At 36.0% G+C, this 23651-nt stretch overlaps 5 protein-coding genes and 1 non-coding gene across 7 annotated transcripts in view; 2 read left to right on the top strand and 4 right to left on the bottom strand.

Annotated features, from left to right (window-relative positions):
- The window catches only part of LOC111443282 (isoamylase 3, chloroplastic), a 16527-nt gene extending 8341 nt beyond the window's left edge, over positions 1-8186 (top strand). For both annotated transcript variants that reach the window (XM_023081041.1, XM_023081042.1), the window contains 13 exons: positions 615-714; positions 1390-1490; positions 1993-2044; positions 2651-2713; positions 2969-3058; positions 3141-3213; positions 3541-3620; positions 4002-4106; positions 4183-4284; positions 4356-4417; positions 5086-5194; positions 5342-5610; positions 7965-8186. In XM_023081041.1, the coding sequence (XP_022936809.1) occupies positions 615-714; positions 1390-1490; positions 1993-2044; positions 2651-2713; positions 2969-3058; positions 3141-3213; positions 3541-3620; positions 4002-4106; positions 4183-4284; positions 4356-4417; positions 5086-5194; positions 5342-5470 (1066 nt within the window). In that variant the 3' untranslated portion in view covers positions 5471-5610; positions 7965-8186. The remainder of the gene's footprint in view (positions 1-614; positions 715-1389; positions 1491-1992; positions 2045-2650; positions 2714-2968; positions 3059-3140; positions 3214-3540; positions 3621-4001; positions 4107-4182; positions 4285-4355; positions 4418-5085; positions 5195-5341; positions 5611-7964) is intronic.
- Positions 8187-9391: 1205 nt separating this feature from the next.
- LOC111443629 (lysine-rich arabinogalactan protein 19-like) lies at positions 9392-10212 on the top strand. Its single transcript, XM_023081535.1, has one exon. The coding sequence runs from the start codon at positions 9503-9505 to the stop codon at positions 9941-9943; it is 441 nt and encodes a 146-aa protein (XP_022937303.1). The 5' UTR covers positions 9392-9502; the 3' UTR covers positions 9944-10212.
- A 784-nt stretch (positions 10213-10996) lies between these two features.
- On the bottom strand, positions 10997-12470 carry LOC111443643 (blue copper protein-like). The gene is made up of 2 exons (XM_023081549.1): positions 12060-12470; positions 10997-11514 (listed from the first exon to the last, which is right to left on the bottom strand). The coding sequence occupies exons 1-2, from the start codon at positions 12226-12228 to the stop codon at positions 11114-11116; spliced, it is 570 nt and encodes a 189-aa protein (XP_022937317.1). The 5' UTR covers positions 12229-12470; the 3' UTR covers positions 10997-11113.
- Positions 12471-14465: 1995 nt separating this feature from the next.
- On the bottom strand, positions 14466-14567 carry LOC111443721. Its single transcript, XR_002710556.1, has one exon. It is a non-coding gene; the product is annotated as a U6 spliceosomal RNA (small nuclear RNA).
- A 236-nt stretch (positions 14568-14803) lies between these two features.
- On the bottom strand, positions 14804-18146 carry LOC111443545 (28 kDa ribonucleoprotein, chloroplastic-like). The gene is made up of 4 exons (XM_023081400.1): positions 17673-18146; positions 17488-17586; positions 16247-16531; positions 14804-16143 (listed from the first exon to the last, which is right to left on the bottom strand). Exons 1-4 carry the CDS (start codon positions 18060-18062, stop codon positions 16012-16014), a joined length of 906 nt encoding a protein of 301 aa, XP_022937168.1. The 5' UTR covers positions 18063-18146; the 3' UTR covers positions 14804-16011.
- Positions 18147-18720: 574 nt separating this feature from the next.
- Positions 18721-22064, bottom strand: LOC111443694. Its single transcript, XM_023081622.1, has 6 exons — positions 21580-22064; positions 21218-21490; positions 20262-20419; positions 19981-20086; positions 19757-19882; positions 18721-19149 (listed from the first exon to the last, which is right to left on the bottom strand). The coding sequence occupies exons 1-6, from the start codon at positions 21769-21771 to the stop codon at positions 19012-19014; spliced, it is 993 nt and encodes a 330-aa protein (XP_022937390.1). The 5' UTR covers positions 21772-22064; the 3' UTR covers positions 18721-19011.
- Positions 22065-23651: the final 1587 nt, after the last annotated feature.

Below are 23651 nucleotides of genomic sequence, written 5' to 3'. Positions count from 1 at the left end.
AAAAAAAAAAAAAAAAAAAAAAAAAAAAAAAAAAAAGAAAAAAGGGAGCAAAAATCCCCTATCCAAAGGAGTTAAAAGACTTATCTTACTGGACAAAATATTAGATAAGCAGAGTGAAAAAGAGGTGGTTATTTACTCCAAGTAATTGCAAGAAACATGACGTGATTGAAAATCTCCCAAAAGATACCTCTTTGCCTACAAAAAGACCTCTTGATTAACCGATCAGAAGAAGGCCCTGTTAATGTTCAACCAAAGAGCTCTTTCTCCTTTTTAAGTGGGTGTCCAAGCAAATGAGCAACAGACTCTCAGGCAGGCACCTTTAATGTTTTAAATATGTAATTTTGTGTCATATTTTACCGTGTACGGAGTCCACTTTATGCTGCTTGAAATTGAAAAACATTATTAATGTGAAGTCAGGTGCTGCTGCTTAGGATTTGATGTGCTTAAAAAGAACAGAAAACAAACAAATAATATTATAATCCTTGTACTTGAACTACATATTTTTTTATCTCACTCTATTCTTAGTTCCAATATTGTGTACGTACTACAGCGCTCGTCTTTTTTTTTTTTTTTCTTTTTTCCTTCTGCATTTTATCCTTACCACTCAATTTCAGGGTGGTTGAATATCACGTAGATGGTTTTAGATTTGATCTTGCTAGTGTTCTTTGCCGGGGACCAGATGGTGCTCCACTTAGTGCTCCCCCACTCATAAGGGTATGTAAATTCGTGTACGTGTTTTTTTCTGTTAACCTGCGTATTTGACATTTAATTCTGTATCTGGAAGGAGAGAAGCCAAAAATATTTTGCGCAAAGAACTTGTTGCTGAAGTCTATTTTACTTCTTTTTGGATCCTTTTGATAAAGTAGTCTACTTTTATTTTCTATTTTTACGGCGGTAGGTCTAGCGTCTAGCAGGAAAGGTTATATAGTCAGTAGGGAGGGATAGTATAACAAGAGTGCATTTGCTGAGAGTTTGATAGAGACCACTAGTTTTGAAAATAGAGAAATGGGGTCTGACGGATAAGGTAAGATGGATAATTTTGTGGCTGTTTGGTTTGAGCTTGCTCAAGGAGGGTTGCTTTTAATTTCCTTGAATTACTTGAGACGCTCTTCATCTTTCTATAGTTTTTCTTATTCTTTACAATTTCAATTTTTTTTTCCTATTCCTATCTTTTGATTGTTCAAATTTGCAAGTTTTATAATTTCAGTCTTACGATTTTGCATACTCCTATTCTAATTACTTATACATTCTACTTACCTGTGAAATTAACTGTATGTTTGGTGTAAGTTTATCCATCTTCATTTGCTTCGTTGTCCTCTTGTTAGTTTAATTTTATTTTAGCATAAGTCAGGTAGATATGGTACAAGATTGATATTTTTGTTGGTTCAGGCAATATCAAAAGATGCTATCCTATCAAGGTGTAAAATAATTGCAGAACCATGGGATTGTGGAGGTCTTTATCTTGTTGGTAGATTTCCAAATTGGGATCGGTAACTATCTACTTCCCTCTGCATTATTAATTATGAGTTTCAATATATCTTTTGTTAGAGTTAAATGTCAGAAATATATATATATCTTCTGTTTGATTACCGTTTATCTTATTACAAGCGTAAGCTTTTAAAATTAGAAATATTTTAGCATGCGAGGTAGGAATTAACCTAACTGACATTTGATGTTCTGCATGAAATATATATGTTCTTCCTTTTCTTTTTCTTATTGTATATTTTATCGAGCATCAGGTTTTTTTGCCCCAAACTTGAAACTCTTTTAAAGTCTAGTCAAATCCTTCTACATTTTTGTAAACATGTTCATGATTTTACACATTGTTAGTTTAACATTTAATGAATATTGTCATGTTAGGCAAGTTTAATTTTATACATGCACACCAGGTCTGTTCTTTTTTTTTTTGTTTGTTTTGTTCTTTTTTCTCTTTTTTTTTTTTAATTTTAAAATTGAAGCATCAATCCATTTTTAGTACATTCATTCATGCAGGTGGGCTGAATGGAATGGAATATACCGTGACGACATTAGAAAATTTATCAAGGTAATATTGAGTGGGAACACTGTTTGTTTCTTTCTTTCCTTCGTTTTTTAATTGCTGATGTGTGAGGAATTTATTTTCATAATCATATAATTTTTTTAAGGTGAGGATCTAAATATTTATATAATTTTGGATTTCAGGATATAGGCATTAATATCATCTTCAATAAAGTTCTTGCTGTATGTGTAACAATGCAGAAACTTAAGAAACAGAGTTAATTTTATTAATCTGATAAGTTTCATGTTTATGAGTGAAGGAGGCCATAAGTAGGTCATTAACTAATGTTAAAAACCTGCTAAACAGGTAACCACAATGAACCCCCAATTGTCTAACTGTACAGTAAATATTTGAATACTCAGTAACTAACAATAGCACAGAAAAAATTTAGTACATCAAATTCCTTCCCTTTAGAAACTTGCGTCTGAGTTTTAGCGTTAATTGAAAACTATCTGAAGGGCATTACTCTTTGAGTAATAGCCGCACTGAATATGGTAACTCTACCCTATTGGCTGTTCTTCCCTTTGGAAAGATATATATTTGATATGATATTAAGATTACTTCTCTTGTAACATACCTTAATAATTTTTCTTAAACCTTTTCCCATTTTAGGGCGACTGTGGCATGAAGGGAAGCTTTGCAACTCGAGTTTCTGGGTCTTCTGATCTTTACAAAGTAAGTTTCGGCTTTCTTTTAATTTATGCTTGGTGACAATAGATTCAAGTGTGTTGTGATATGGGATTATAGTGTGGAACGTTGGCTATGTTACTTGGCCCCCGGATGTGTCCCTGCAATAAAATATTGGTTCTAATTGTGTATATCCTTCTGTATCTTCACTATTATTTAATACTTAACCTCTTCCTACTTTATCAATAGATATATACAAGCTCTTTGAAATATCTTGTTTACGCTTTTCACTTTTTCCTACAGGTGAATAACCGTAAGCCTTATCATGGTATTAACTTTGTTATTGCTCATGATGGATTTACACTTCGTGATCTAGTTTCTTACAATGTCAAGGTATGTATGGTTGTCATTTACCCATTTTCTTTTGAATTGATCCTCTAATCTGTAATCTGATTTTATGTTTTCATTTGTGTAGCACAATAATGCCAATGGAGAAGGTGGAAATGATGGATGCAATGATAACTTCAGCTGGAATTGTGGTTTTGAAGGTATGCAAGCGACCATACTTTTGGTTGATTGCGGTTCTTTTTAATTGGTCTATTGGTGTATTGCTAACTAGTCAGTTGAGTTCAATGCAACGTTGCTTTGTTATTAATGCTCGAAAACACTATCAATTTATTTTATGTTTTTTCCCAGAAGGAATTGAATAAAAAAATCAAGTTAAGCTGCATCCACACTTCACGTGCCTTGCAACATGGAAAACAAGCTTTCTAGGCTTTCATTCACGTTTTAAACTCAGCTTCATCATTTCTAATAATAAAGTTTCATTAGGGATCATACATATAATTGTTTTTCAATGACTATTCATATGACAGGAGAAACGGAAGATGCAAATATTAGAGCTTTGCGCTCAAGGCAAATGAAAAACTTCCATTTGGCACTAATGACATCTCAGGTATAACATTTCCAAAACCCTTCCCCTGACCAAAGTTTCCTTTGGGTCTCGAGCCTTGTAGGGTTCAAAAAAAAAAAAAAAAACCAAGATTTTCTTTACTGCTAGATATGGCAAGCTTTGAAATTCTTAGATCTGGATGTTTTTCATCGTTTCTTCATCTGTTTCTTTCTTTCTCTCTTTTTTCAAAGTTAGATTGAGGGGATGATACTCTTTTCCACTCCTCGTTTTTAAGTTGTTTCTGGATAGAGAAGCTTTGTTTCTCTGGTGGTGTGTACTTTTTCTTATTAAATATCTCTAACGTGGTTCTGGAAATGTTGAGGTTCTATCTCCCTCTTTTTAAATTATTGGGACCAATGTTAGTTTCTGGTTGCTTTTTTTCAGGGAACACCAATGATGTTAATGGGGGATGAGTACGGGCATACTCGTTATGGAAATAACAATAGCTATGGACATGATACAGCTCTTAACCATTTTCTTTGGGGACAGGTCTTTGTTATGTCACTAACCTTCCTAATGTACAGTCGAAGTTCATATAACAACTATTCATGTTTTTGGTCTGTAGTTAGAGGCACGGAAGAGGGATCACTTCAGATTTTTCTCTGAAGTGATAAAGTTTAGAAGGAAGCATCCCCATTTATTCAGTCGGGAAAATTTTCTCGGCGAGGTGATTTCTCTCCACTTTTTTTCCCCCTTCAAAATATGCTCCTCTTGGGATTAACAGAGGATTCACTGCAGAATGACATAACTTGGCATGAAAGCAATTGGGATAATCCTGAAAGTAAATTTCTTGCCTACACGTAAGCACTCTTGAATTATGCTAAACTCTAAAATGCATGTTTGTTTCGTCAAGTCCATTATGCATGAGGTGCAAATTTCAGCAGCATTTTAATGTTGATTTTATTACTGAATAAGCAAAAACAGCACACTCCCACCACATCGTGCTTGTACTGAGCAACTAATATAATGGACGTGTATGGACCTCAATTGAGTATCACCTACCATAGAGATTGAACATGAACTCTTATTGTCATTCAATCTGGGATAGTATTGATAGCTTAGTGTGAACAGCGCCCTTGTGAAACCAATGGAAAGAAGCCCTTGGTACTTGATTAAATAGTTAAGATTTTGATGCATAGCTTGTGTTATTGTTTGTAAATGCCTATTGGCCTTTTGCTGGTATGCATAGGAGGATTTGACTCTATAATCTGCATTTAGTACTTTTCCTCGCCTTCCCTCCCAAAAGAACAAAAATAGATGGGAGAAAATGAACCGGCAGGTCTTAGAGAACAGGTTTGTCAAAGATGTGTATATGTATACTCACTTAACGGATATCAAGCCATGGAACTTTATGCTATGTTTAGCCCACCTTCTTGGGACTGGCTTCATGTAGATGTGCACAAAATTGGTCATGCAAACTGTTTTGGGAATCTATGTTCTATGCTTTGAAGATTTCTAGTATTTACAGGCTTCATGATGGTAATGGAGAAGACGTTTACTTGGCATTCAATGCTCATGATTATTTTGTCAGTGTTTCATTACCCTCTCCTCCAACAAATCGAAAATGGTTCCGTGTGGTTAGTTTCTCTCTTGCCATTTTGTTGCTTCTAATTTCTGTCCAACTTCCATTGAGTTGCTTTAGGCTTGAATTAACTTGGTAGAACTGCATATTTTTCAAACCGTGTTCGTGAATTAGTTCTTACGGGTTTTCGCTTCTCATGCAGGTGGACACCAATCTGGAGTCTCCCCAAGACTTTGTATTGGATGGCATTCGGGGCATTGGAAGCACCTATAATTTGGCTCCCTATTCCTCAATTCTTCTGAAAGCCAAGTTAGAAAATGAACTTCTTTGATACTAACTCTATATTTAATCAAACCATTATTAGGCAGATGAATCAAGTTCTGTACAACATGACAATCGAAGTATCGTGGAAGAAATAAATTATGCAATCTAATGGAGGACGTGTAGAGCTATCCTCGGCATGGAATTCAGGTACCTGTTTTATGTTTATAGCATATTGGGAAAGAATTTTCTTTTTCTTCTGAAACAGATTAGAGTGTTGTTCATTGTTGCAATTACTTTCAACAATTAGATATAAGTGAATAAAATTATGATCATTAGGTATCTATTTTAGAAGGTCTTTTTTATGATTTTTGTTACTTTCGTCTTTGACCGATTGAAATGCATCCTTCTAAAATAAATGGAAGTCTTAGCAAACTTCCTTTTCTCAAGAAACTTGATCTTGATTCATGTAGAAACTCGATCTTGATTCGTGTAGAAACTCAAGATCTATGGTCCTAGTTGAAATAAAGAGAACAAAGTTCATACCGGTATAATTTCTTAGTTGAGTGAAATACCAGAGAATTATTAGGTACCATACGAGCAGGTCTGACAAAAATCTCTGTATAACCTCCTCAATTTCTCCATAAAAGAGCTAGATTAATTTTAACCCTCGGTATTGAAACAAAATTGTTAGGAATACAAACATTATCATTCATTAGTTAGAAGTGTCCTCACAAGGTTTATGAGAGTTTTGCTTGGACGAATATTTGAATATGAAACAAAAAATGATGAGCCTCGATTTCTTAGCAATATGGTTTGGGTGATAAAGATCATAGCCACTACTCTTCTTTCTAATAGAAAGATTACGAGGATAGCTCGAGATAGCTCAAGGGACCTTTATGATGTGATAAAGAGTGGTCTTCATCAACCATTTCACATTCATGGATTGAACTCTAATAGAATATTCTCCGAACAAAAGAAAAATAGAATTAGAACAAATTCTTAACCTAGAAAAACTGGATGGTTATTGTTTGGTACTTTGTTCAACGACAAAATTATAAACCGTCCGGTGAAATTTATGTTAGTATTATGTCAAATAAAATGAATACAATAATATTAGATAGTAATCATATGGAAATCTAGACTACAACAACAGCCTACAGCGCTACAGGTTATATATAAGTAAGAGACTAGGGATCACAGCATTCAAGTCTCAAAAACTTAACCAATAAGGGAAGAAATGAATAAAGTTGAAAAAAAGGTCAAAAAAAGATAGGGGTAAGAAACACGTGTCAAGAAAATTTGTGGGAAATAAATATGTACGGTTGAAAAAGGCAGGGCAGGGGACAGCTGCCCTCTTGCTATTTCTATAGAAAAAAAAAAAAAAAGGTGTTTTTTTTTAGGTGATAGTGGTGACTGGAGACTGGTGCTTTCCTTAACCACAATACGTGGAATGTCACAAGGAGTGACAATGTCGTAATTATTCTATTCCTGCTTTTTGGCTGTGACAACTATCATCTCGACCGGCCCACACGGTGACAACCCAATTGCCACTATCAATAGCTGCCCTGCCCTTCCCTTCCCTTCCCTTACCCTTTTCTTTTCTACAACTAGATTCAATAATGGCTTTAGGCCTCCGTTCCCTTAAAATACAGGACACTGTTCTTGGCCTATGATTCTGTTTATTAGTGTTGGGGAAAAGTTATATTTATCTAACGGCCTAGATCCACCGCTAGCAGATATTATCCTCTTTGAGCTTTCCCTTTCGGACTTCCCCTCAAGGAGCTTTAAAACGCGTCTGCTAGGAGAAGGTTTCCACACCCTTATAAATGGTGGTTTGTTCTCCTCCCCAACCAATGTGGGACATCACAGTTTAAATCTCCAAAATTTAAGTGCTGAGAAACTGCTCTTTCATTTTTTTTTCAGCATTTTTTTTCACTTTAAAAGGTTTAGGTAATTGAAACTTTTAAATGTTAGGAATTAAAACATATAATATCGGAAGGAGGTGAGTTAAATCCTACTATAGATCTAACCTTGGTCTTTGAATATCGTAGTTCTGATATTCTTATTTTTATTTTTTGTTTTTTCTTCCAACCCGTTGGTCTTTTTTGGGTATCGAGTTTCTTGTTCTTTTTAGTTCAATAATATGGGAAATGGGTTCTCGAACTTTTGATCTCTTGATTCAAATTTTATATTTTATATCAGTTAAATTATGCGTATGTTAGTTAGTTTATTTGTTTTAGCGTTAAACAGCACTATAGCTCCTATTTCGTCACCTCCTTCAACAAATAGAACAAAGGACGACTATAATAGTGGGTTCATTTCTAGAAATAAAATATAGTTTTGTCAACTACGAGCCTTACCATAAAGATAGAATTTTATACGTATTTCATTATGCATCAAACCAACAAAAAAAATATTACGAAGATAATATAAAATACATATTTGTGGAAATTCAAGAAATAAATTAAGTTCTTGGTATTCATGTTGCATAAATTTGTATGTCGAAGTTGTTGTTGTAAGCAATGAATCAGTTGGATTCTTCATCTTATTCTTTGTCGTAGTGGTTCAAGAACAAGGAGGGAGTGGGACGATCTCAAGAATATTTTTGTGCATTAATGGTGGGACAATTGTGTGGGTAAATGATCAAATTCTTTGCCCCAAAATCCCACTGTTCCTTCTTCACTCAACATCATATTTGGGAACAATTCTTCTTGGTAATTTCAATTTTACTGTTTAAATATCTGCCATTGACCCTAGGTAATTTAAATTTTATCCATGTTTTACCTAAAAAAAAAAAAGGTTAAAATATCATTTTTATTTACGTAATTTAAAATTTGTTCTATTTTAATTTTTGTTCTTTTAAATGTCTAAATTTAACTAAATGATTGAAAAGATTAATTATTTATTATTTAATCCTGCTAGAGTAACAAACTGATGCTACCTCGGGTAATTTTATAATATAATTTTATTATTCATAATTATGTAATAAAAAAAATTAAATATTTAAAATTTACAAAAAAAAATACATTTACCAAGTTCTAGCCGAAAAAGACATTCTTTTACTTCAATTAAGACACACATAAAATTTTGTATCTATTTTATCCTAATATTATATAAAGAAATCGATCTTTTATTTATTTATTTATTATTATTCGTTGAAAATCTTTTTTAGCAGCACCTTTTTTTTTTTATTCCTTAGAATTCTTTTTCACCTGACAATTTGAAATAAATTTAAAATCTACCTAATATTAATTTTATAATTTTCTCCTTAAAAAATGATCTTAAATATTTCTTATATGGGTGTGGAAGCTTCTCTCTAATATAAGACCCATTTTAAAACCATTGGTAGTGATAGGTAACAGGCTAAAGCGGTATCTACTAGTAGTAGGCTTGGGATGTTATAAATGATATCAGAGCCACAATAAAGATAATATCTACTAGCAGTAAACTTGGGCCATTATAAATGATATCAGAGCCACAATAAGCAAACAATATCTATGAGCAATAAGCTTGGCCTGATATAAATGTTATCAGGCTGATATAAATGTTATCAGCCTATCAGAGCCACAATAAGCAGACAATATTTATTAGCAATAGGTTTGGGTTGATATAATGATATCAGCCTATCAAAGCCACAATAAGGGAACGGGACGATATGTACTAGCAATAAGTTTGGGCTAATATAAATGATATCAGCCTTACCAAATTTCTCCCACAGCTAAATTGCATTTTTTAAATAATATATTATTATTGCAATAATAATATTTTTTTAATTAAAAGAAAACTCATAAAGGGTAACTAGGTCCGTTATCCGTTACCGTTAATTAAAAAGTTTTTATGGCCTCGTGATGATCAAACCTTAAACCCTTAGACAGCTCTTAACACCGTCAAAACTAACTCTAGCCGACGCGGCAACTCCTCAGTTTCTCTTCTTCCCTTCAGGATTCACACGCGCCGACGCGTGTGTTTCTATATATATATATATTTATAAGCCTTTGTAGAACCCTCGTCTTCTCTCATCCTCAATCTCTGCAACTGAAACTTCGCTTCCATCTTCCATTTTCGGGTTCTTCCCTCTTCTCTTTGCATTTTTACGGCCATGGCTTCCTCCTCCGCCTTTGTCTTCGTCGTCCTCGTCGCTTTAATCGCCGGCTCCTTGGGCCAGGCTCCGGGCGCTGCACCGGCCTCTTCTCCAACCAAGTCGCCGCCGGTCTCCTCGCCTAAATCGGCTCCTTCGCCTACTGTGGCGACTCCTCCGGCTTCATCACCGTCTTCGTCCCTTGCTCCGAGCGGCGCGGCTCCATCTCCTTCCACTGGAACTTCACCACCTGCTATGTCGCCGGCTACTTCTCCACCGGCTCCGCCTACTGCTCCTTCGGAGTCACCAGCACAAACTCCAGTTCCAAATCCTTCGATCTCAACTCCTCCTGCTCTGGCTCCGTCGCCGGCCTCCACTCCTGGCAATGGTGGTGCTGTGAACAGAATCGCCGTCTCTGGATCTATCATCGTGGCTGTAATTTCCTCTGCTCTACTGCTTTAAATGTAATCGGTCTGTCTTCACTCTTGGCTCTCCTCTGGAGACGCAGATCTTAGGGTTTCATTATCGGCATTAGTCGTTGCTGTAGTTTTCTTAGTATATTTTTTATTTACTTTTATTTTTGGTGTACTTAGGATCCGAGAGGATTAGACGGTGACCGCTTCATGATTGTTGTCATTTATTTGGATTTCTTGGTTTTACTGTTCTCGAGTCGATTTGCTTCACTCTCATTGTCATTACTATTACTTATTAGATCTCATATTCTCTCTTAATCTGCCGGATCTCTGTGTTCTCATTTTCCTCCATGTACTGAATTTCCGCACATCGAAGCGACGGTAGCGGCGGCGCCACGGCGGCGAAGGTACAGAACTATGTTAAAAGCTTTAGAATTAACTTTAGGGGGAAGGTGATAATAATGGAGTCGAAGACAGCTGGTGATTGTGAATATTTCTGTTAGGCATATCCCTCTTTTTCTAAAAAAATTGGGGATTCATAATGAAAAAGGAACCAAACAAACGCAAAGGGGTTGTAGGCTGTCGCTTTGTGCGCGCCTACGCTTTCTCCATGTGCCTTTCAACGGTACTTCGTCTTTTTCAAAAGAAAACGCGAACAGGTTCCCCCCTTTGGGCCCACTGCTTTTGGGCCCTGGGCCCATTTGGCCCATTTAATTTCTTCATTCATGGTCTTATTTTTCTTATTTCTAAAAGGATTTTTTTTCTTTTCTTTTCATTTTTTCAGTCATGTTCTAGAAACGGTAAAAAAGATCTTTTAAGTTCAGATAATAATATTATTTCATTTCTTTTAACCTTTTTTTTTTTAATCTATTGGCTAAAAATGACCTCTTTTCGTTTTTTTTAATTAAAAAAAAATAAAAGTTTTACTTTTTGTATTCCCCAAAAAACATTAAATCCATAAATTTTATTTAAATATTAATTTAAATTCCGTGTTTGAACTTGGTCTCCAATGAAGGGTTTCCTCCCCCAAAACCCTAACCCTAGTTTTTAATTTGATTCCTTAATTTAATTAATTCAGCTATAAATTTCTGATTAGCTTTAAAATGAAAAATTAATTTACTAATAAGTGTGTGGAAAATAGACCAACCGGGAACCGGCAACATTCAAACCAACGCCGATCTCAAATCTCAGAAACATTTACGCATATAATCTCAATTTCTTAATAACCCACAGCCAACACCAATAAACCTACCAAAATCGCGTAGAATTTGGGGGAAAGAAACGACCCTGAATTCGACGAACCAGCTGGAAGCTTCGTCGTCGGCGTGGTTCCGGTGACGGAAGGGGTGTCGCTTGCCGGGGACGTCGGAGTGGTGGAGCTGCCGCCCCCTGACGACGGAGAAGTGGACGATCCTCCGGCAGCAGCGACTGTGACGGAGAGTTTCATGCCGCCATCGCAATGCCCCATGGAGCTGCAAATGAAGTAGTGAGTCCCGGCGGTTTTTAAGGTGATGGTGGTGGAGCCTGAACTGTCGGAAGTTATGGAGCTTCCAGCCGAGCATGCTTTGTAGTCACTGGCACTAACTTCGTCCACCGTGTGGCCTCCAGCATAGTTGAACGCTGTCACGAAGAAATTCGAGAAGGAAATATAAGCAAATACACATGCTCGAAAGGTGTTCGACGTTATTCCCACAAGAAAAAGTAAAAAAACATTCGAACAGATACGAATGCACAAAAGCTGTTCGACGTTATTCCCATGAGAAAGAAGAGATGAATATGAGCAGATACGAATGCACAAAAGCTGTTCGACGTTATTCCCATGAGAAAGAAGAGATGAATATGAGCAGATACGAATGCACAAAAGCTGTTCGACGTTATTTCCATGAGAAACAAGAGATGAATATGAGCATATACGACTTCACAAAAGCTGTTCGAGTCTGCTAATTTAGGGAATGATCACACAGAGTTTACAAGTAAAGAATACATCTCTACTGGTATGAGCCACGAGAGTTAATGCTCAAAGTGGACAATATCATACCATTGTGTAGAATCGTGATTTCTAACAGAAACAACAGGTGAACACAAGAAAATACAAATGCATGAAATACATGAAATCAATTCAACAACACCCAAATGAGAAAAAAACAGAAGAATCATTAGCAAACCAAGTTTGTCGCCGACGACAAAGTTCTTCGCAGAAGCCCACGTGCCATAATCAACACCGAGAGACCAACCAGAAGTATCTCCGACAGTATAGACAGTAGCCGAGGTCGGGTGCACCATGCAGAACCCAAGAACCAGGAGGCAAACAAGTCCACCATGGAAGCTCGCCATTAGAAGGTAACAAATTTAACAAGTAGAATAGAGGGGGCAAGGCAGAGATCTGAGGATGGAAACAGAGGATTGAAGGCTTTGCATATATATAATGGGGAAGAAGGGGGAGTTGTTGGTTAATAGAGTCAGTGAAGTTTGGTCTTAATTCAAACAATTTTGGTGGTGTGGGGGATAACTTAACAAATACTTTTTACCTAATACTTTGAGCCAAGTACTTTTCAGTATCATCATAATGGGAATTTGGGGAATTTAGTTCTTTAAATGAAGAAAGTTTGAAATTACTCTTAGGTTTTTGAAACCCTTTAATGGGTTCAAAGATTGATGAACAGTATGGTATGAACAAGGCTTATAATATGTTGATTTAGGTTACCATATCTTGAAGAAACCATTATTTCCTTTGCTAAGCTGTTGGAAGACAAAAGAAAAAGGGGTAAATTATGTGCATAGGGAAAGAGGTGAACAAGTGTTTACATGTATTTTGGGCCAAATTTGATGAGAGGAGTCAATGGCGTAGGAGATTGTGTGCAAATGAAGGAATGCATGTGAAGGTGGCTTCATTTTATTTGTCCAGACAATGATAGTTTTGGTGCCATTTCTTTGGGATCAAGGTGGCGGTTGTTGTGGTAGAAAGTCCTTTGGGATTATAATTATCCTTTGGAGGTGGCATGGCATGATGTATAATGAATGCTTCATGTCTACTAAACCTTATATTTTATTAAAATATAAGCTAAATTAAAGATATCTAATGCTACGTTATCTATTCCGTTCATATATTAACCGTAGGAGTATTTGTTGAACTTCTTTAGGTAGGTAGGTTTGAAAAAATTAAGGTATTAATGTATGAGATTCCTCGTTAGTTGTAGAGAAGAACAAAATACTTCTTACAAGGGTTTAGAAACTTCTCCTCAATAGACGTGTTTTAAAATTATTTACTCATAAGGGTATAAAAACTTCTTTCTAATAGATGAGTTTTAATTTCCTTACAAGGGAGTAGAAACCTCTCCATAATAGAAGCGTTTTAAAACTGTTTCCTTATAAGGGTGTAGAAACCTTTCCCTAATAGACAGGTCGACAATTCATAACAGACTAAAATGGATAATATTTAAAACTGTGGGCTTGGACTGTTACAAATGGTATCAGAGTCGGACACCAGATTATGTGCTAGCGAAGACGTTGGCCCCAAGGGAGTGGATTGTGAAATCTCACGTCAGTTGTTGAAGGGAACAAAACATTCCTTATAAGAGTGTGAAAACTTCTTACTAACATACGCATTTCAAAACCATGAGGCTGACGACAATACAAGCTAAAGCAAACAATATCTACTAGCAATGGGCTTGGACGGTTACATAATAAAACTTTTGAAAGTTCAATGACATTTTTTAAACAAAAACCCTGATGAAAGTACTCAAGTATTATTAAAAATGCAGAATTCAGAAGTCTGGAAATGTTTATATTAATTTAACTTAAAATATTTGTAAACTAAGAATGAGGAGAGGAGAACTTATTGACAGATTGTCACAGTCCCAACTAGAAAACTTGCCGACTAATCCTGATTTAGCTCGTTTTCTTATCTGCAAAGATACAAATAACGAAGAGAGAAATTAAAAGTAACCAAATTGTGACAAATCGAACCCTTATAAGATAGATATCTTGATGAACTTTAAACCTTAGTCCATGAATGGAAATGTGGTTGGTTATGATATAACATTCCACCAAACCAGGAAGAGTCAAAAAGTAAAAAAGGACTCACATGGAAGATGAACTGTGTGTGTGCATTATTTTGTCTAAATCAACAAATCTGGGTGGTGGTTTGGCTCTACCATCCCTAATTTGTGCACTGCCGTAGACATAATTCCACGTGAGTTGTTGGGGGCTTTCATGGGGCCCCTTCCCTACACAAACAAGCCCAACCACCCCACCACTGTTATTCTCCACAACTCCCTGCCTGGAACCCCCAGCAAAACTGCCCAATGCCATGCCAGATTTGGGCAACGCATCAATCGTCGATTGCTCGGAATCAAAATGAAAAATGAATCGAAATGAGCATTTGCAACAGTCTAAGCCTACCGCTAATAGATATTGTCTGTTTTGGCCCGTTACGTACTGCCGTCAACCTCACAGTTTTTAAAATACGTCTACTAGGGAGAGGTTTCCACACACTTATAAGGAATGTTTTGTTCCTATCTCCAACTAACCACTCCCCTTAGGAGGCCAGCGTCCTCGCTGGCACACCACCTAAAAATTAGCTCTCATACCATTTCTCGATTTGTTCATGTCATCCTTGTACAGGACCATGCTAATCTTCTCTATATCGTTCCAATTTTATCAAAATGAAATCAATGGGAACGGAAATGGTATTCCTTTGATGCTATTTACTTGAAATTCTATGGAATCGGATTGGTACCTAATTCATAGGCGATCGTTCGTCTTCTTTTCACTGAGAAGTCGAGACAAGAATGTTCTAACCTTGGTGTTGAACAAGATGGAAAAACATCTATTCAAAGGACAATCAACCTTTCCTAGCTCAAGATGATGAACCCAACTAGAACCATAGCTTGAGAGGTAAGGACTCCACTAGAACACAGAAGACAACTTAAATGAAAAGGAAAACAACATGTCTAAGCAAGTATTCGCCAAAGCTCAGAATGAATCATATAAAGGTTTGGTACTAAAGAGTATTTGAGAGAATGACAGAGACATAAAGAAAGAAATTATAACCAGGCTTGAAAACACAGTCGAACGCAACTTACGCCATAACTCCAACCCGACCCGCATGCCACCTTCATAGAAAAAAGGGGAAGAGAAAGAAACAATATAGTAATATGAAGAATATATGAAGCTCTAATGAACAAGTTCAAACTTATTATGGCTTGAACAAGAACAAACAATCAACACTGCATTTGAGGATAATATCTATCCATTGCATCTTCACACAGAAGGGATAGCCAGCATTCATGAAATATGAATCAACAAATGTTCACTCAAATGCATCAACTCAAAAGCACTAGATTTCCTAAAGCATTGAAATGAATCATCTAAACAAACAAATGGCAGACTGTTCTCCAATGTTATCGATTCAGTATAACCCTGTGATTATGCAAAATATAGCACAAATGAATGAGAAAAGATGGAGGAATTGTTCCTCCCCACCCCACCAAACACTTGTCAATTTAAAGAAAAAGAATCAAATTGTACAAGTTGTCCTTCAATGTTCTCAATTATGAAATATAGTACACATGAATGTGAATGCAAGTACAATGCTGAGATCATGCAATATAGTACACATGAACAAAAATTCATTTTGGGATTGCTTTCTCCACCCACCTATCTATGTAAAGCAAACACGCATGGATCAAATTGCACTGATTGTCCTTTGTTCTTGAATCAATACAATACTGTGACTATGCAATGGAATAACTCCCCTCGAACCTAAACAGTCATAAGATGCCAATTCAACTATAAAACCTAGTTCATTTGTATTCATTCATTAACTAAATGCTAAACTCAATTACATTAACGTGCATTGATAAATCACCATTAAGACTTCATATAGAGAAAAGGATACAGTAAATGATCTAATGAGCGTTTTTTGTTGGGGTATCCAACTTTGAATCATCTAAACATTAGAGGTAGGAGATTTATAGGTAAAAGAAAAGGGAAAGTGATGTGTTCCTTAATTGAATAACTAGATAGCATTACCTCCAAAAAAAGATAGAGAACAAGAAAAAGAAAGAAAGGTTGATAGCAAACTCCTTAGTTCCTCCAGTGAGAGGCTTCTGAATTTTAAACTTCAGCAGCAGCACTGGCTAGCTCCACGCCATCAGTTGATGTATCTTCAGATTGGGATTTCTCTTCTGAGGGAAGTTTCACAAACTGTTTACTACGTGCAACACGAAGTGATCTTCCCATGAAATTCTGCATTTCAGCAGATGAAGAACCATAAGAATGCTGATACTCACATTTTAATGATTCTATGGCTATTCATTTAAAAATTGTGGTAGCAATATACTGAAATTACCTTCCCTTGAAACTCGGAAATAGCTGCTTCGGCATCCTTCTTTGTTTTGAATGCAACAAAACCATATCCAGAAGACCTTCTTGGATTCTCGTGAAAAATAATTTGTGCAGAAACTACATTCCCACTCCCCGAATCGAAGAACTCCCTGAGGTCCTTCGCTCTTGCATCAAATGGCAAATTTGCAACAAACAAATTAAAAGTAACGGGGTTTGGTTTCACGGGAGGGGAGGGTTTCTCTTTTTTAACCTTGGCATAATTGAGCTTCAGGGTACGACCCCCAAATTCCTGCATTCATGTGAACTATTTCATTCAATAAAAAGCCAACAAGAGTTCGAAAGGACATGGGCATTGCCCATAAACACCTGCAATAATTGGGAGTGAGAGCCAAATGCATCAGAAGATTCATCATAAAAGTTTTGAAATGAATGGAAAGGCCATGTACTTTGCTTCAACCCATAGTGACAAGGAGAACTGAAAAATTTTAGTCAATAACTTGTTCCCTTGTAATATATTCAAAAGCACTAAAGAAGCAAAATTTAAAAGAAACTGCAACACACTGGACACAAGCAGGATGCAAATTTATAATTGAGTTCTTCCGGTTCATCAATTTTTCCATGTAACAGTCCAAGCCCATCGCTAGTAGATATTGTCCGCTTTGGCCCGTTACGTATCGCCGTCAACCTCACAATTTTTAAAACACTTCTATTAGAGAGAGGTTTTCACACCCTTGTAAGGAATGTTTCGTTTCCCTCTCCAACAGATGTGGGATCTCACAACCCACCCCCTTGGGAGTTATCGTCCTCACTGGCACACCACCCGGGCTCTGATACTATTTGTAACAGTCCAAGCCCACCGCTAGTGAATATTGTCCGTTTTTTGTAACAGTCCAAGCCCACCGCTAGTGGATATTGTCCGCTTTTTGTAACAGTCCAAGCCCACCGCTAGTGGATATTGTCCGCTTCCGTTACGTATTGCCGTCAGTCTCACGGTTTTTAAAACGCGTGGAGAGGTTTCAACACCCTTACAAAGAATGTTTGTTCCCCTCTCCAACCGAAGTGGGATCTCACGTTCCATCTCACACAAGCAAATCAAACTATTCCTTAATTCAAACGCATTCAATTGCTATTACGACTATTCTTCCATGGTGAAAGGTAAACACTGTTCTAAGCCTCGGGTACGAACTTGAACACAATGAGACAAACGAAAAATGATCAAGCTAAGAAAAACGGCATCCTGCTTACATACGATTCGAGATTATTAACTGCCGCAAGGGCCTCCTCAGGTGATCCCATTGTGACAAACGCCAAGCCCCTATTTCTGATCTTGTTATACATTGAAAGCTGAGAGAAAAAGACCGATCATAAATCCGCAATAAACCAAATGCGTCAAACAGAAATGGCAATAGAAATAAACTGAAGTTACATACCTCCACGTCTACGACAGTACCATATTTCTCAAACAAAGAACGAATATCCTCAGGAGTAGAATCCCAAGGCACGTTCTGAGCAAGCAATCTGTTTCGAGAAAATTCCTCAGCATCAGAAGAAGAGCTCGCAACCGCATCGTCTTGGGAGGTCGAGGCCAACTGGAAAACAAACTTTCTGGTTCTCTTAGCCCTAATGGAAGCTAAAGGATTGTGGCCGAGGGGAGTAGAGAAAAGCGAGGAAGAAGAGCGCGAAAGAGAGAGTTTGATATCGCCATTGTTGGAATAAGATGGATTTTGCGGACATGAGAGAGGCGAGATAAACACCAGATTCTGTTGATTAGAACGAAGGAATAAGGAGGAGGAAGAACAAGGAAGACGAACCAGAGCCATGGCCGGCGCTCACAGCACTCTGCTCACTCCTGGTCTGAAAAGCAACACAGAGCTACGCCGTGGGTTATTAATATTGGATAAGGGAGCTCAGAAAAGGCTTAAAACGACGACGTTTCGGATGGAATATCTGGATATTTTAGCGGGTGCGGCACTAAGCCATATATTTTTTATTATTTTTCTTTTTTTTCTAGAAAATAAATTATTTTTTTTTCCTTTTAAAATGGGAGTTTTTCATTGAAAATGAATAATTTAAACGTATATATAAAAAATTAAACCAGGAATTATTATTTATTCAGTGGAGAATCCTTCTCTTGTTTTCTAAGTAATTGGATATAAGTTAAATAAAAAGCTTAAAAGGTGAAATTAAATTTATATTTTTTCAGATATTTTCTACCGTTTTACCCTTTTTGTCTTAATAACTTCTCGGTTTCTTGGCAATTACTTTATTTCGTATCATCCCATCCAGACCTATACGCTATTTCATCAACAATCATCTAATTCCTGAAAAATGTAGATCCACGATAGTTCAGACACATACATATACCTTAAGAACTTGACCATGCACCGAAATAGCATCCTAACAACAAGATCACGACACGCTTTTCCAAACATTCTATACCTTTTTAACTTCCTAAATATGATGTATGGGCATTCAAACAAGTTTCAAAATGGCAACAACATTTTATCCAAAGCCTAAGTATCAATTGGAATCAGACAAGAATTCAGCTACATTGGCACGAAACCAAGAAGAGAGTTTCCTTGATAACATTGAGCAGCAAAGGAAACACAGAAGTGAAAGAAAGGCTCTTTCATTTAGAAGAGCTCAACAACATACTTCTCTCTACTAAAAGATTATGTTATAGTGTATCTATATTCAAATTTTGCTATGTTAGCTCAGTCTATGCTTGAAAATGGAGGGGGGATAACCTGTGTTTTTCTTGGGTTGCAACTACTTCTTCCGTGTTCTCGAGTCGGGTGAGTTATGTTGCAAAGGTGAAAGAGGTTGTCGGGTAGAATCAGCCTCATTAATAATATTCGTTTCTTCAATCGGAATACTGATTTTCGGGCATGATTTTCGCTTATTTGACTGCATAAGAAGGCAAAGATGATGTTACATCTCGATTAAAAACAACTGGTAACAAATAAAACGAGCACAATTTTCAAAAACTAAAAAACACATAGTTATCAAATGAGTCATTTGTTGTTAGTTTCAAAAACAAGCTTATAATATTTAATAACACTTATTAAGTTATAAATAAGTTGTAACAGCCCAACTCCAAGCCCACCGCTAATAGATATTATCCTCTTTGGACTTTCCCTTCTGGGTTTTCCCTTCTGGGTTTTCCCTTTCAGGCTTCCCCTCAAGGTTTTAAAACGCATTTGTTAGGGAGAGGTTTCCACACCCTTATAAGGAATGTTTTGTTCCCCTCTCCAACCGATGTGGGATCCCACAATCCACCCCCTTGGGGTCCGGCGTCCTTGCTGGCACACCACTCGATGCCTGGTTCTAATACCAATTGTCCCACTACTAACATATATTGTTCTCTTTAAGCTTTCCTTTCTAGACTTCTCCTCAAGGTTTCAAAACGAGTATATCAGAACGAGTATGCCAGGGAGAGGTTTCCTCTTTCATGAACATCCACAAGATAGCAGAAAAGTACAGCTTCTGAGTACAGAATATAAATGAGACTCACCTTGGCGGCAGACTCACTGTTGGCCTGCTTATCACCTGAATGTTGGGTTTTATCTTCCTGGTACCGTTTCAGCAACTTCTTGTTCTCCTTGTCAAGAAGCATATTATCTTCATACAACAATTTCACCTGCATATAACTAGCATAAGCACGCTACTAATGAGGCCAAATAAGGTTTCAAAACACATAAAAAAAGGCAACATTCCCGAAAAAAGGCCGTTGCTCACCTCTTCTTCAGCTCTTTGTAGATTTACCCTCAGATGTTCACAATCCTTCTCGACGGCCTTCACATATGCAGCTAGTGATAGAGTCTTTTGAGTTGAAGGCTTTAAGCTAGGAGAAAATTTTCAACATAGATTAACAGAATTGCAACCTAAACACCTAAAGAAGGGTAATATTAAGTTGCATTTTTTGTTTTCTACCATTATTTCTTTGCAGTTCCATAAATTATTGGGTGTAATGTTGCATCATAATGAAATAAACAAAATATCATTAAAGAAAGTCTCACCAATTCCACATTTTCATAAGCTTTTGGCTTGAATCTTGATCAATGCTTGTTTCTAAAAATGCATGAGCAGATGTAACTCGATCATAACAATTACATGTTGGTAAAACCAACTCGAGTAAGTTATCCTCCAAATCTCTACCATCAGAAGACGAATCAACCTGAATCATTGTAAAACATGCACATTTATCAATTTTGATGGAAGAACTTTATCCTGATTTGCGGGTTCAACTAAAAAGTTCGGACAATATAGGGAGGTGAAAAGGAACAAGTAAAATTTGTTAGGAAATTGAATATATAATTCCTAAACTATGAACAGCTATCACATATCGCCATTGACCAAAGTAGTTGATTTCAATGAAATAACTAAACAACAATTTCTGAGCTCAAATAAGACCATTATTTACAGTTATAAACATTTCATAATGCTTTGTTCATAAAAATGAACGACATCGAGCAGCTTAAACAGTCACCTAATATCAATTCCACTAATTAAAGCACTTAAGTCACAACATCATTACTATATGACAATGACCCTTCAACTCAAAAAAACAATAAAAGGGGGGACTAAGCATTGCAAATGATACCCCAGGTGTTCATAAATATTTTAGCATAGCACTCGATCTAAAAATGGAAGGCCACCAATTAATCCTGTAAATATCCAAACAAACTAGGATGCAATCTTACACACGCAACTACATCCCACAGGTATTATATTCACACAAATAGGAGCTGCACTGCACTCCTCAGAAATGGAAATTTACATGCCTCACTTTTACTTCATCCAAATTGCCAGTTTCATATGGCCGATACCGCAGATAGTCCTCGGTTGCACTTAACGTTCTTTCGAGTACAGCAATTTAGAAATTCTCACCAATTATCTAAAAAATGCCAATTCATTGTGCCATTTGCGTAAATAAACTAACGACACACAAGTGCTTCAGAGGAGATGCTATTACCTTTTTCATCTCGTGTTCATGTTTAAAGAACTGCAGTTCATCTGATAACCGTCTAACCTCCTCCTCCAATTCATGAACACGATTCTCAGCCTCCCTTGCACGCTGATCCGCCTCGTTCCCGAACTCCATCAATGCATCTCGGTCATGATCATATAAAGAGCACTCTCTCTCCCATTTCTCACATTGACCCGAAAGATATAAGCACTCGGTAGCCAGTTTACGGTTCTCATCCACAAATTTCTTCAAAGCTTGAGCGTTCATTGTCGCTTCAGCCTACAACAGCGAAATGAAACCCATGTCGTAAGAAAAACGAAAAACTTGAAATGGAAATGAAGAATAATGAATCAACAACACATACGGACCCTACTGCGCTCAATCAACTGTTCTTTCTCTTTGATTTTAGACTGTAGAGCATCGCAATGATGAGCAAGCCGCCTCTGAGAATCCTGAGAGACACGAAGCTTCAACTCCAGCGTCTCCACTGACACAGGGAGACCTAATGCATGATCTATTGTTTCCTTGATGTAATTCTCAACTTCCGAAGGAAGATCCATCACCGAATCCTGTAAACCCTAGCGATCTTCAAAAATTCCAAATTGCACAAACCCTAGAAATCAAAAAAAAAAAAAAACTCCAGAACGCGAACGCAGATGTCTTTGAAATCTGAAAAACATGAAAAAGAAAACCTATTCGGAATCAAAAGAATTCAAACAGAGTTCCCCCAACTCCTTTCAAAAGCTACTTAAATCGAAATTCATGGCTTCTCTGATGTAGCCGTTATGGCGCCACTTTGAATGAGAGCGTATGGCGTTCTTGGGCGGGTTGAAGAAATCCTGTCTCCTCTACTGTATATTTGAGTTTTATGGATTTTTCGGCGCGACGGCCCTATACGGCCCAACTCTCTTTTTTTTTTTTTTTTTAATTATGATAAATAATAATAAATAAATAAAAACTTTATTAAAAAAAAAAAGTTAAAAACTATAGATATTCGAAATTATATTATTTAAAATTAGTTTGGAGAAATAATTTTTTTATATTATTACAAATTATTTACAAATTGGTTTTTTCCCATTTCAAAATAATTGCAATGTATAATTAAAATTTATTAAATTTATATTCGAGTTCGTCCAATTTATATAAATTTTAAAATAATGTAAATAAACGATTTTCGTTCGTATAATACCAACAATGCCATTTTTTAAAATGAAAGGTATTAATGAAATATTTAAAAAATTAAATATTATAAAACAAACTATTATAATTTTTCATTCATATAATAATAAAAAAATATATTTTTTAAATACAATAGTTTTTTTATTTGAAAAAAAGAAAATTGAACGGTTCTGGTAATACATTGGGATTCAATGAAACCCGACACGACCGGACTAATAAATAATCCATATTATATATATAGGTCTGTGACGTGGCAGATAAGTAGACGGTTAATATAAATACAATTAAATTTTTGGAAAAAAAATATAAAATATTTTAATTTTAATTTGGTCAACCCATCCGGTTCTGCCCAACACGAATCTTCCCTTAAACAATCTTAAACTAAAAATATAATAAAATAAACATTATTTATAGCTTCCAATGATTGGTTGCCCATTTCATTAATCATTCCAACTTACATTTATATTATTATTTTGATTAAAAAATTATTTTTTTTATCGCTATACTTTGATCTGAGAGTAACCCTTAATGGGTTATTTGAGCGGTGTGGAATAGGGGTCTATACGAATTGGGTCGGAGAAATCTTTTGAACCAACCCAAATTTAGTGACCCGAACAACCCAATTCTCTATTTTACAGGTCAGGTTGAATTGGGTTGTCAAATTTTTTTTTATTATTGTTTAAAAAGATCGTATTTATCCATAATACACGCTACATTAATAACTAAAATTTTATAAAATTCAAATATAAAAAATTTACCGTCCTATATAAGCCTAGGTTAAATATTTTTTATTGATTAATAGAAAGTAGTTTTTTTAAATATAATTCACCTATTTAAAAATATATCTTAATTTTATTTTAAAAAAAAAATTAAACTATTTAATTGAGATTAATTTTTTTAAAAAAAATATGTCTTTTTTTAAGCCAAAAAATGATTTTATTTCCTTTTAAAACAATACCAAAGAACAAGAACACAGTGAATTTACAAAGTCAGCCTTCTAAAAAGAGGAGAACGACATGTCGTCCGTCAACTTCCCTTTCAAGCTACGACCCGATGGATGAGCAGTAATTGTCGTTGGACGGCGAAAAGGATAACTCGTGTTTTGTTGTGTAATTGAATTTGAAATTTGATTTAATAAAATAATTTCAGTTTATTATGATGTTTGCAAATTATATTTTAGTACCTAATTAATTATTTTATATAGATGAAGGTGTTAGACGAACACGACTCTCCACAAATGGTATGATCATTTCTTAAATTA

This window comes from Cucurbita moschata, unplaced genomic scaffold, assembly GCF_002738365.1.
Source record: "Cucurbita moschata cultivar Rifu unplaced genomic scaffold, Cmos_1.0 Cmo_Scf00005, whole genome shotgun sequence".
In the NCBI taxonomy this organism is placed as follows: Eukaryota; Viridiplantae; Streptophyta; class Magnoliopsida; order Cucurbitales; family Cucurbitaceae; genus Cucurbita; species Cucurbita moschata.
Note: the sequence above shows the minus strand (reverse complement) of the source record. Positions and strands in the feature narration are given on the sequence as shown.

Excerpts from the sequence above, each read along its gene's own strand:
- LOC111443629 (XM_023081535.1), top strand. The coding sequence starts at position 9,503 with ATGGCTTCCTCCTCCGCCTTTGTCTTCGTCGTCCTCGTCGCTTTAATC.
- LOC111443643 (XM_023081549.1), bottom strand. The coding sequence starts at position 12,228 with ATGGCGAGCTTCCATGGTGGACTTGTTTGCCTCCTGGTTCTTGGGTTC. Across the intron at positions 11,515-12,059 it reads TGTCGTCGGCGACAAACTTG|CGTTCAACTATGCTGGAGGC; the intron begins GTTTGCTAATGA and ends TCTTCGTGACAG.
- LOC111443545 (XM_023081400.1), bottom strand. The coding sequence starts at position 18,062 with ATGGCTCTGGTTCGTCTTCCTTGTTCTTCCTCCTCCTTATTCCTTCGT. Across the intron at positions 17,587-17,672 it reads GTACTGTCGTAGACGTGGAG|CTTTCAATGTATAACAAGAT; the intron begins GTATGTAACTTC and ends TTTTTCTCTCAG. Across the intron at positions 16,144-16,246 it reads TTTCCGAGTTTCAAGGGAAG|AATTTCATGGGAAGATCACT; the intron begins GTAATTTCAGTA and ends GCTGAAATGCAG.
- LOC111443694 (XM_023081622.1), bottom strand. The coding sequence starts at position 21,771 with ATGGATCTTCCTTCGGAAGTTGAGAATTACATCAAGGAAACAATAGAT. Across the intron at positions 21,491-21,579 it reads AGTTGATTGAGCGCAGTAGG|GCTGAAGCGACAATGAACGC; the intron begins GTCCGTATGTGT and ends TCGCTGTTGTAG. Across the intron at positions 20,420-21,217 it reads ATGAACACGAGATGAAAAAG|GTTGATTCGTCTTCTGATGG; the intron begins GTAATAGCATCT and ends ACAATGATTCAG.